We start from the raw sequence: 11,911 nt of genomic DNA, 5'->3' as shown, positions 1-11,911 counted from the left end.
TGATCAGCAACGATACTTAGGTATGTTGTGCTATTCAGACGTTGTTCCACACGAATTAAAGGGCCCAAATCATGCCAGGAAAACATGCCCCAAACTATAACACTGCCCCCATCAGCTTGAAGGGTTGTACTCATGCATGTGGGGTGCATGCTTTCAAGCTGTTTCCGCCAAATTCTCACTCTGCCATCTGCATGATGCAACTGGAAACGTGATTCATCGGACCACATGACTTTTTTCCAATGCTCGACTGTCCAATCCTTTTGTTCCTGTGTGAATTGGAGACGTTTTATCTTGGTAACTGTAGACAGCAAAGGTGTTCAAACAGGCCTTCGGCTTCCATATCCCATATGATGCAGTGTACGGCTAATTTGCCTACAAACGTCAGGTGGGCATAATAATCTGGCCACTCATAACAATATATATCCCACATTCAAAGGCTGTTAAATCGCGTTGTTTACCCATATCTTCAGAAAAAAAATCACTTCTACTGTCGTGGTAAACAACCTGCTTTCCTATTTATAATGGTCTGGCCCTCTAGCAACTTCAGCAAGAACTTATAGCTAATTTGCCTACAAATGTCAGGTGGTCATAATAATCTGGCCACTCAGTATATATATATTAATGCCACACTCCTTTCAATGAGGTCTGTTCAATATTACCTGGTAGAAAGCATCAGGCTTCCTGGCCCTTCTCCCTCATACCCCTGGTCCTCACTAACTAACAATTTCTACTTCCCCACCTTCCTTCTGGCATGTCTCTGTATGGAATGTCTTCTTAAAGATGCCAAACCTTAATCACAACGGCCTGCAAGATGGGCAAAGGTTCTCTGTTTATCTAGCTAGCCAGCCAGCTGGCCATTCACTAAGCAACGCATCAAAGCTCATGCCAGGGAAGGTAAAAAGGGAGGCATATGCTTTGTTTGGATCAAGATATTTTGTCTCTGTGCATATTAACTCCTTAAGTGCCACGGCCTTAAATTATTGATTCTGTCTTTAACTCTTGGCTATATAGTTGGATTAAATGGTTAAATTACAGATATTTACTGAATTGAATGTTATTATCTGAGTTGTATGGTCCCATTTCTGATGACTTGGTGCCTTGCATTGAATTTTTAGAAGTTGTAAAACATCATGACTGCCAACATTTTAGAATCACTTACTAGTGATTCTTGTTATGGTTTCAAGAATCTATAAATAATATGTCCTGTTAGGGAAATACATCAGTCATCCTGAAGAAGGCTGGTAAATACATCTCTTCACCTTGTCATTCACGAAAACATCACAATGTGATGGAAACAGCCAGAGAATTCTAGTAAGAGACCTGGTATTTTTCAACTAGCCATATCTTTTTGGTAAGTTATACCTTCTCTCTGTCTTAGTTTTCTCATTTGTAAAATGGAATGTTAACCTCAGCCTTAAAATGTTTGCAAAGGAATTATTATTTTTTAAACTATGAATATTTGATTTTGTATTGCTATCAATGCATGTAATATGCCTTAACATTTCAGGCTACTCAGCTCCAGTTTAGTTATAAATTCCATATTTTATGAGAAAAAATTGAAAAATATTTAAAAGAAAAGAATAAAACTCATCTGTAGATGAGGAAATAACATGTACTACTTAGAAGTAAATATTTAAAAGGAGCTGTGTTTTTAAGCATGAGGAAGAAAAGGTTATTTTAATAATGGTTTTTAAATCTTGATGGATTATATCAAGAATGGTGACAGTTGATTGCCCTTGCAATTGAGCAAAACAAAATGAGAGTAAAATAGTTTATGCTTATGCATGAAGAATGTGGGTTAGAAACAAAGAAAGGTTTTTGATTGATGACAGTTGGAATTTTAATAACCATAGATTTTTCATCAACATTAATATCCATTTATATATTTAATATGTGATCCATCTTAAATATTTTACTTGGGCTAGGTGACATTCTTCTTTCCATCAATTTTAAAAATTCTTTTATTTTATTATATTAAAAACGCTTAATATGAGATCTGCTCTCAACAAATTTTTAAGTGTATGTTATTGTTGACTATTGGTACAATGTCACTGGAGTTTGCTCATCTTAAGTAGATGAAACTTCAGCCAATTGATTAGTAATTCCCCATTTCCCCTTCCCCAGCCCCTGGCTACCCATTCCACTCTTTGATTCTATGAATTTGACTATTTTAGATTCCTCATATAAGTGAAATTATGCAGGATCTGTCTTTCTGTGATTTGCTTATTTCACTTAGCATGGTGTCCTCAAGGTTCATCCATGTTGTCACATATTGCAGAATTTCTCCTTTTTAAAGACGAATAGTATTCCATTGTATGTGTATACCACATTTTCTGTATCTATTCATCTGTCAATGGACATTTAGGTTGTTTCGACACATTGGATATAGTGCTACAGTGAACATAGGAGTTGCTGATATCTTTTTGAGATCCAAATTTCAATTCTTTTGGATAAATACCCAGAAGTGAGATTGCTCATATAATAGTTCTATTTTTAACTTTTGAGAAACCTTCAGGCTGTGATGAACCCATCAGAATTTGTTCATGACTTGTTTAGGGGCTACACCATTTTCCATTCCCACAAGCAATATACAAGGTTCCAATTTCTCTACATCCTTTCCAGCACTTGTTGTCTTTTGTTTTTTTAATAATGTCCATTCTGAGAGTAAGAAGTGGTATCTCATTGTGGTTTGATGTACATTTCCCAAGTGCTTAGTAACATTGAGTAGTTTTCAAATACATGTTGCCCATTTGTATGTCTTCTTTGGAGAAATATCTATTCAAGTCTTTTAACCATTTTAAAATCTTGCTATTTGTTTTCTTGGTATTGAGTTGAGGAGGAGTTCCTTGTATATTTTAGATACTAATGCCTCATAAGATATATGGTGTGCAAATATTTTTTCCCATCCCACAGGTTACCTTTTTACTCTTTTGTTTCCTTTGCTATTCAGAAGCTTTTAGTTTGACATAGTATCACTTGTCTATTTTTGTTTTTGTTTCCTGTGCTTTTGGTGTTATATTCATGAAATCATTGCCAAGACCAATATCATGAAGCTTTTCCCACATGTTGTCCTCCAGGAGTTTTATGGTTTCAGGTCTTACGTTTAAGTATTTGATTCATTTTTAGTTGATTTTTGTGTATAGTGTAAGATGAGGGTTCAATTTCATTCCTTTGTATGTGGATATCCAGTTTTTCCAGCACCATTTGTTCCTCATTTTGTATTCTTGGAACCTTTATTCAAGATTTATTGGATTTATTTCTGGCTTCACTGTTCTGTTGCATTGGTCTATACATTTGACTTTATTCCAGTGTCATACTGCTTTGATTACTGTCACTTTGTAATATATTTTGAAATCAGGAAGTGTGATACCTCCAGCTTTGTTCTTCTTCCTCAGGATTGATTTGACTATTCCTGGTCTTGTGTGTGTGTGTGCGTGTGTGTGTGTGTGTGTGTGTGTGTGTGTGTGTTAGAAAATGCAGACATCTTTCTCATTCTTCATGGACTGGCCTCATACAGGAGAAAATCTTCATGAAGGAGAAGAGCCTCTCAATTCAATCTGACTAGAGGGTTCTAGAGGTCTGTGCCAACTCTTTCTCTTCCCCATGGAGAAGAGAAGGAAGCTATTGTTTTTGTCTGCTCTGAGCAAGGGGAGAGCTATAATGTCTACCAGTCCAAACCTCCATCTCAGTGCTACCCCAGGTGGCTAGACTGCAGTGGTCTCATAAGGACTTCAAAACTCGAAAGAAAGATGCCATGTCTTTGGGAAGCCCCAGAGAAGTTGGGGTATTGGGTGCACAGACCAACTCTTTGCCTCCCAATGGGGAAGCTTAAAGCTGGGATTTTTATCCTCTTACTCTGTGTTAAGCAGTGGGAAGGACCTATGGCATCTACCAGCCCATGTCGTCATCTCCATTCTCCCACAGGTGGCTAGGCTGTGCTGAACCCATCAGAGCTCCAAGCCTGGCAATACAGAAGCCAATCCTTTGGGGAATCTCCTCAGAAAAGTTGAGGTGCTGGGCATGCAAACCAATTTCTTCCCTCCCCTGGGAGAAGCTGGGAACTAGAAAGTCTTCCTGATTGTATGGCACTATACGGGGGTGGGTACTCTGATGGGAATGTCCATGAGTCTAGTTTTTGTATTCATCCAGGGTACAGGAAACTTCCAACTAATTTTTAGATTTCTCACAGAGAGAATTTGTTCATGACATGTTACTGAATCAGTGTGTTTGTGGGAGGAAAGAGGGTCCAAGGCTTCTTACTCTGCCATCCTGCTGATGTCACTCCTTAGGTTAGGTGACATTCTGAGTTCACTTTTAACCTTGTGATACTAGGGTTTTATTTTCTACCACTTAAGTCTTCCCTTGGACCGAAAGATGATCTCCTTGGATGTTGAATTAGACTACAGCTTTGAAAGGCAAACGTATGCCTCTAATTCTACTTGTTGATACCTGACAGTCTCAGGGCTCCTCAATATTTTGGCTTCTTCACTTCTAAATAATATAATCTTGACTCTCTTTTGACTAACTCAAAATTATATCCCCTTGAAGGTAGGAAATTTCTGTAAGCCTCAATTACCTCATCTGCTTAGGGATGTTGTGAGTCTTCAATATATAGAAAGTGCTTAACAAAGAGCCTGGCACATAGTGAGTGTCTTAGCATTATCATCATCATCTTTTACCAGTTTTAAAATAAACTACTGGAAAGGGAAAAATAATATTCCAGATAACGTGATTCTCAAGGCCAGAGGGCCAGCCATTCAGCTAATGCATGGTGACTTATAATAATAAGATGTTTTCTCTTGACTTCCTAAGCACCCAACAAGTGACTACGTGTTTTTTTGTTGTTGTTTTTGTGTGTGTTGTTTTGTTTGCTTTTTACTTCAGAGAGAGGAAGAGAGAGGGAGAGAGGGCTAGAAGCATCAATGATGAGAGAGAATCATTGATCCGCTGCCTCCTGCACACCCCCTCCTGGGGATCGAGCCCACAACCCAGGCACATGCCCTGACTGGGAATAGGTCAGTGCTCAACACTGAGCCACGTCTGCTGGGCATGACCACATTTTTCAGAGGCAGAAGCTAGGTACTTTCTCACAGGACACTGACAGTGAACGCCCAGGAGTGACTTCCTTCTCCCTCCTGCATGTTCTCCCCTGCACTTTGTTCATTCTTCCACTTTCGTGTTCATTAGATTGTACTGTGATACTTGATTGTACACCCACCGCCACCCCCTCTCTGGACCATTTACCTTCACACTCAACTCTAGCACCCAGTGTAGGACCAGGCATATATAGATAGCCAATAAATATCTGTTGGATGAATACATACAAATAAATTATGGATGAAAAGCAATATGATGTAATGATTAAGCACATATTATTGGGAGTCAGATGAACCTGAGTTCAAATCCAGGCTCTACCTCTTATAACCAGTGTGATCTTGGACTTATCTCATGTCCTTGACTTGTTTCATGTCTTTGTCTGTGCAAAGCTGTTATATACCTAATTCCTAGGGTTCTTACATAATACATACGTCTTGAATATTTTTGTATGTTACATTACCTATAATAATAAAAGCATAATATGCTAATTAGACCAGATAACCGAACAACCTTCCTGACATCTTTCCAGACGACCTAGCAGATGAAGCCGGAGATGCAAGGGTCGAGCCCCTTGCATAAATTTCATGCATTGGGCCTCTAGTCTTTTATAATAAGTAACTATTATTAACAGTACCATTATTTCTCATAATGAAAATTTTGAAAAATAATACAAATATCATTACATGTGTATTATTTTATGGCTCCTGTTTATTTTGCTATTAATTTTTTGTTGTTGTTACTTATAGCTATGGTGTTGACAGTAATGTTGGAGTGATTTTCTGATAGCCAGTACAAAATGACCCATTTGGACTTTGTGATAAGTATCACTGAGGCCCAACAACTTCACAGATGTGTGCATTCTTGCTTTGGACTGAGCTGGGAATAGCAGAGGTTAAACAGTTAACAGCATTGCCTTGAGTTCTACAGCCTTAAAGAAACAAAGCCTTGCTCCCACCAAAGAAATATTTAACATTCTTCCCAGCACATCCAGAGCCTCTTGAAGCATCACTTATTTGGCCCAAGGATCCAAGGAGATGGACCATAATCTCAGTTAAGCAGTGGTTCTCAGGCTTTAGCATCCATCAGAATAATTTGGAGGACTGTTTACACAGATTGCTGGGCTTTATCCCCAGAGTTTTGGATTCAGTAGGCCTGGAGTAGAACCCCAATATTCATTTCTAATGAGTTCCCACATGATACCGATAATGGTGTTTTGGGGACCACACTTTGAGAACCACTGGGGTCATAGATATAGTAGAAGTATGAGTAATCTGACTCCAGAGAGAAACATGCGCAGAAATCTTTTCACTAAAGTGAATTGCCTGATAACCCCTGTAAAAATGAGGGCTTCCTATTTTCAGCCCCCATGTTTTCTACTCTGCACTGCCCTTTTCTTACTTTTTAAATTTATTGGTTGGGGAAATGGTTTCATGAAGTTGTTTTTAAATTTTATGAGCCTGATAAAATCTATAGACACTCTCTCCAGAAAAGCCCATTTACACATTGCTTATAATTTCAGGAGGCTCTTGACACCTCCTCCACCAGCCCACCCGCTGACCCTCAGAAGTATCAGTAAAAAACATATGCCCTAAGGCAGTCTTGAGTTTACTCAAATTCCCTTCTCATACTTTAACCTTTGGATTAAATATATTCATCTGTAAAATAGGAATAATAGTAACAATTCTTATCTCCAAGATTATGAAAATTAACTGATTAATACATGGAAGAGCCTAATTTGAAAACCAAAACCACTGAATGTTACCTTTTTCTCTCTCTTTGTAGTCCTGCTACAACAATCCTCATTCCTGAGGCAAAAGGGTGCTTCTCGCTACTAGGGGGAAAAGCAGGAACTGTAAGAAAGAATAGCCCAAAGAGTAGTATTACAAGATCTACTCTGTGCCCATTGCATTCTTTTGCTAAACTCTGGTCAGTCTGCCATATTATGGTTCCTTCTGTGAGTCACTGAGCAATGGCGTCTAGTAAACCCCAGGCCTGGCTCTGTGACCTGAGACTCTCAATAATTCATTTATCCTCAAATATTCCACTTTGCCCAATGTTTTCTCATGTCCCCATATTAATGCCTCTGGACAGAAAGACAGAAATGTAAAATTCTAATAGGGGTTCATTTCCAGACTAAAAGACACTGAGTCTTGAGAAATAGTGATTAAAAATTAAGCTTAATTCTCATTGTTTCTGTAAAAATAAATAAGTATGGTGATAGGCTAATCAGCAGACATTTATTTAGTTCCTACTGTATACACTGTGCAAGAGATGATACAAAGAGGAATAACACATGCTTCTATGATGTGCCGACTCACAGTCCAATAGGGAAGATAGGCACAGCAAAAATAAACCAAACACAAGTTGAACCATAGCAAGGACAATGATTATTCACACAGCATTTCAGGAGAAATCAATTTTGACAGGGATCCATAAAAGTCTCCTGAGCAATGTGAGATTTAAGTTGGACCCTGCTGTAGGTGAATATGATGGAGAAGGACATTCTAGTTTAGGGGAACAGTCTGAAGAAAAGCATGGAATTAGAAAAAAGCTTGGTATAAATTTATGATATTATGATTTAGCCAGTGTGACCATAGTATGGGTTTGGGGTGAAGGTTTAGAACTTGAGGCTACAAAGATAAGATGGAAGCATGTTGTAGGAAAGAAACCAAAGGCCCAGTGGGGAGCTTTGCTTTCCTCTCCATGCAGTGAGGAAGAATTGAGGTCTCTGAGTATAGAGATACCCAAAGCAGATCTGTTTTTATAAACATAGAATCCTGGTGGCACTGAGAAGAATAGACAATAGAGGGCAAGGATAAAGCAAGACCTGGTGAAGGTAATGGGGATCTGAACGAAAGGCAGAGCAGTGGGAGTAGCATGAAGGGGATGAAGAAGAGAGGCATCTGAGAGGCTGCATTCATTTCAGGATGGTAGATGACATGTAGCAAAGAAAGCGGAGGCAAGCTGAGCGGGCTCCCCCAGGCCAACTTGCTACATAAAGCAGACCATGGTCTCAGAGGAAGAGACTGTCCAGGTGGCAAGGGATACCTCTTGGTCATCTCAAGAAGACTTCTCCTTCCTAGAATGCCCAGAGGGAGAGCAACTGACCATGTGCTTTGCCTGCATGAAATATCAAAATCAGTGATTCTGGACATGGATCCTCAGTCTAGCAGCTTCAGAAGTCTTTTAAACAACTTTTAGACACTTTTCCAGGTGAATCTGATCTGGGAACTCAAAGTAGGTTGGAGGTGGGGCCCAGGCATCTGTATTTTGAAAAGCCCCCAGGTGATTCCAATGCACAGCTGGATTTGGGAACTACTGTGGGAAATGTATAGAAAACACAGGGTCAGGGCATAGTGCCAGTGGGCACTATGTTGGCTTGAAGACTTTAGGTTTTGGTCTCCAACAGTATCTCAAGCACCATGACCTTCACCTTCAATTCTCATCCTCAGCAAACACATCAGGAGAGCCCTAACTGGTTTGGCTCAGTGGATAGAGTGTCAGCTTGCGGACTGAAGGGTCCCAGGTTTGATTCGGTCAAGGGCACACGCCTGTGTGCAGGCTTGATCCCCAGTGGGGGATGTGCAGGAGGCAGCCGATCAATGATTCTCTCTCATCATTGATGTTTCTCTCTTTTCCTCTCCCTTACTCTCTGAAATCAATAAGGGTATATTTAAAAAAAAAAAAACATCAGGACATAGTTCCTCTCTGAAATCAATAAGGGTATATTTAAAAAAAACACATCAGGAGATAGAGAGGCTGGATGTTTGACAAGTTCCCTGGACTTCCCAGAAGGACAATGTGCGTACAAACCTCCTTTTCACTCATGTCCTCAACTGAAATAGAAAGAGAGCTTGGCTGCCTCAGAGACACCATGAGAGAGTCTTATTACAGGGTGTTTTCAGTCTTTAGAAAACAGGCTTCATAATACTACTACCCATTTTCTGCCAGGCTTGTACAACACCCATAGGACTTTTATTGCTATTGTTGTTTTTATTTCTTAGAAAAATCATACAGTTCAAAGGTAAGGCAGGTGTTAAAAATATCCCTTCTACACACCGGGCTCTGTGGGACTTGGGCAAGGTCAGAAAACCAGAGCTGGTCCTGAATCCACTGCCCTCCGGAGCTCCAGTTCCGCCTCTGTGCCATAATGGAGAAGGGTAACATAAAGGCATTTTTCTCTCCTTGTAAAGAGAAAAGGTGGGGGGAAGGGGATTATTTAAACACACCTCACTCACACTGCACTCACTGCATTGTTTTTCCTGTTGAAACACCCTGTTGGTTTTTAAATCCCTTTAAACCTACCGGCACCTGTATGGCTTGGATCCAAGAATTATTACCGAACCTCTCGCTTTTTATATCTAGCCACATAGGAGTTTCTGTGATAGGATCTGGCTCTTGGTTCAGTTGAAAATTTCAAAGCTTCCAGAGGTTTTCTTCTTGCATAGAACTAGAAGCATGCAACGCTTAGACCTGGTTTTATTTTTATTTTTTTATTAAGCAGAGACGTTTCCCCCTTTTAGTTCTCCTGTTGGATAAAATAGTATCATGGCATAACTGAATTGTTCCTCTGTAAAGACACTTCTGAAATATTGACCAAAAGAGAGGGTAGAGGACAGATGGGGGGTCTCTACCAGCAGCTTATGGTATGTGAGGTGACCTGTCTTCAGGGCAAGAACTGAGGCTGAAAACATAATGAGGACTTCCCAGAAAATTCATTATAACAAAGCATGTGAGCTCACTTGGGCACGAAAATAAGCTGAAGGAAAGTGACTCCCACATAAGACCTAATTAAATACTTTGATGTCAGAAAGCAGAGCAGGGAGGGGTGGAAAATCAAATCAGACCAAAGTAAAGACTTAAATTTAAATGGAAAGAAGAAATGTTTCTCTCTCTCCCGTCAGCCTCTCTCTCTCTCTCTCTCTTTCTCTCCTTTTCTCCTCTCTCTCTCTCTCTCTTTCTCTCTCTCTTTCTCTCCTTTTCTTCCTTTGTTATGAAGGAAGAATAAGATTCAGGAACAATGGGTTGTGAATTCTTTAGCCAATTAGTCCAGTGACTTACTACTGTTTATAATGCACAGAATATCACAGGCTGTTTTGCGGCCTCCCCAAGTTGGTTTGTTAATAACAGGAAGCTAGCACTTCTCAGTACAGTGGATCAGCTACACGTGAAAATAAATGCAAAAAACCTGGAGGGGAATAGAAGCAGACCGAGAGTAGCCTTGATTTAATTTAACGTTTGGGGGTCCACACACAAATGAGCATTTTAGTAGGCTTCATGGTGGAAGTTGCTGTCATTTGTAAAATATTCTGGCCAATTAGCTAATAGTGTGCTTGGATTTCTCCTGTTTTGATACAGTAATACTAAGTACATTGTGAAGCCCAATTATACAAATCATCCCCATATGCCATACCAGTCTTTCTTTATGAACTGTGTTTATAAATCCTGTGTGAGGAAATGTGTACTTCAGCAATTTAGACCATGTGTAAAAACATAGCCAATGGGATTGTCAAGAAAACAAGTTCCAGCCTAGGAAGTCCTAATGTGTTCCGCTGGAATAGCAGGAGGGTGCCGGGGAGCGCAGTGCTCTGCTTAAATACATATTGCTTTAGTGTTTAACCGATTTAGGGGCTTCCGCTTCCCTTTCTGTTATTGTATTCTTCTTTTCTTTCAGGATCCAACCTTGGAGTTTTTGCGAAAATTTGGGATTGGTCTTCTCTCAGGAACAATAGCCTCAGTCATTAACATCCCTTTTGATGTTGCCAAAAGTAGGATTCAAGGGCCTCAGCCAGTTCCTGGAGAGATCAAGTACAGAACCTGTTTTAAAACAATGGCCACAGTCTATCAGGAAGAAGGGTAACACATTCTTAACTTAATAAATGAGCAACCCTCAAGGATTGTCCAAACCATATTATCCTTCCATTATAATGAGAGCCATTAAGCCCTCCTAAATTGGGGGTGTGTCTGAGAAGCTCTGGGGAATAGATGACAAACTTCGCCAGCTAATGCAATAATGAGATGTTAGCAGAACATTCTTATACCATCAAGAACCGTGAGCCGCCACTCTACAATATGCTGCTAAGAATATGTCTTAGAATGCTAGATGCACTTTTTGCTTGCCAGTTTGCATAAAATGTTACTGCATATCGTATGCCCTATTAACACATGGGCAAGAGAATCATTGTCTTCTGTCTGTAAATCTAATCAAAATGTCACCTAATCATATTCTCCTGGGACAATTAAACATGAGAGTTCTGTGAAAGTATCTTTCTTTTAAAATTTTAAAATATGTGCCTTATTCTGCTGGTCAAAATTTTTTTAAGTCTTACTTTTGTCTCTTGATCCTGCCTCACCCAAGTCTTATTCTAAGTAAACAAGTGATTTTTATTATTTTGATCTAAACTGCATCATATTTCCTTATGTGAAGACTGAGTTTTTGGTCTTTTAAATTCAATTACAGAAGTCACTTTGTCCAAATACATAGCTGTCTTGAAAGTAAGGCCTGTCTTGAAAGCAAAAACCATCATGTGATGAAAATCATATTTCTGATTGGACAAGACCAGCATAGCTTGGATAATGAAGAATTAATGAACTCTTTCCCCTTGTCCAATTTGTTGCAGAGACTATTTAGCAAGATAATTTCAAATAAATATTTTATAAATGCTGAGTTAGCATTTCAGTAGAGCTGAGGTACAACTCCATTTTGTTTTCAAAAAAAGAATGTTGCTTTTTTTTTCTTTTCACTTATAGGATTTTAGCTTTGTACAAAGGCCTGCTTCCCAAGATTATGAGGCTTGGACCAGGTAAATGTGTT

The 11,911-nt window shown here is 39.4% G+C and overlaps 1 protein-coding gene across 2 annotated transcripts in view; it reads left to right on the top strand.

Annotated features, from left to right (window-relative positions):
* The window catches only part of SLC25A21 (solute carrier family 25 (mitochondrial oxoadipate carrier), member 21), a 541,855-nt gene that overhangs the window by 523,058 nt on the left and 6,886 nt on the right, over positions 1-11,911 (top strand). For both annotated transcript variants that reach the window (XM_014538612.1, XM_005864975.2), the window contains exons 12-13: positions 10,772-10,953; positions 11,848-11,900. In XM_014538612.1, coding sequence (XP_014394098.1) covers positions 10,772-10,953; positions 11,848-11,900 — 235 coding nt within the window. The remainder of the gene's footprint in view (positions 1-10,771; positions 10,954-11,847; positions 11,901-11,911) is intronic.

This window comes from Myotis brandtii, unplaced genomic scaffold (assembly GCF_000412655.1).
Source record: "Myotis brandtii unplaced genomic scaffold, ASM41265v1 scaffold194, whole genome shotgun sequence".
NCBI classification, from domain to species: Eukaryota; Metazoa; Chordata; class Mammalia; order Chiroptera; family Vespertilionidae; genus Myotis; species Myotis brandtii.
This window is presented reverse-complemented; position numbering and strand designations above follow the sequence as displayed.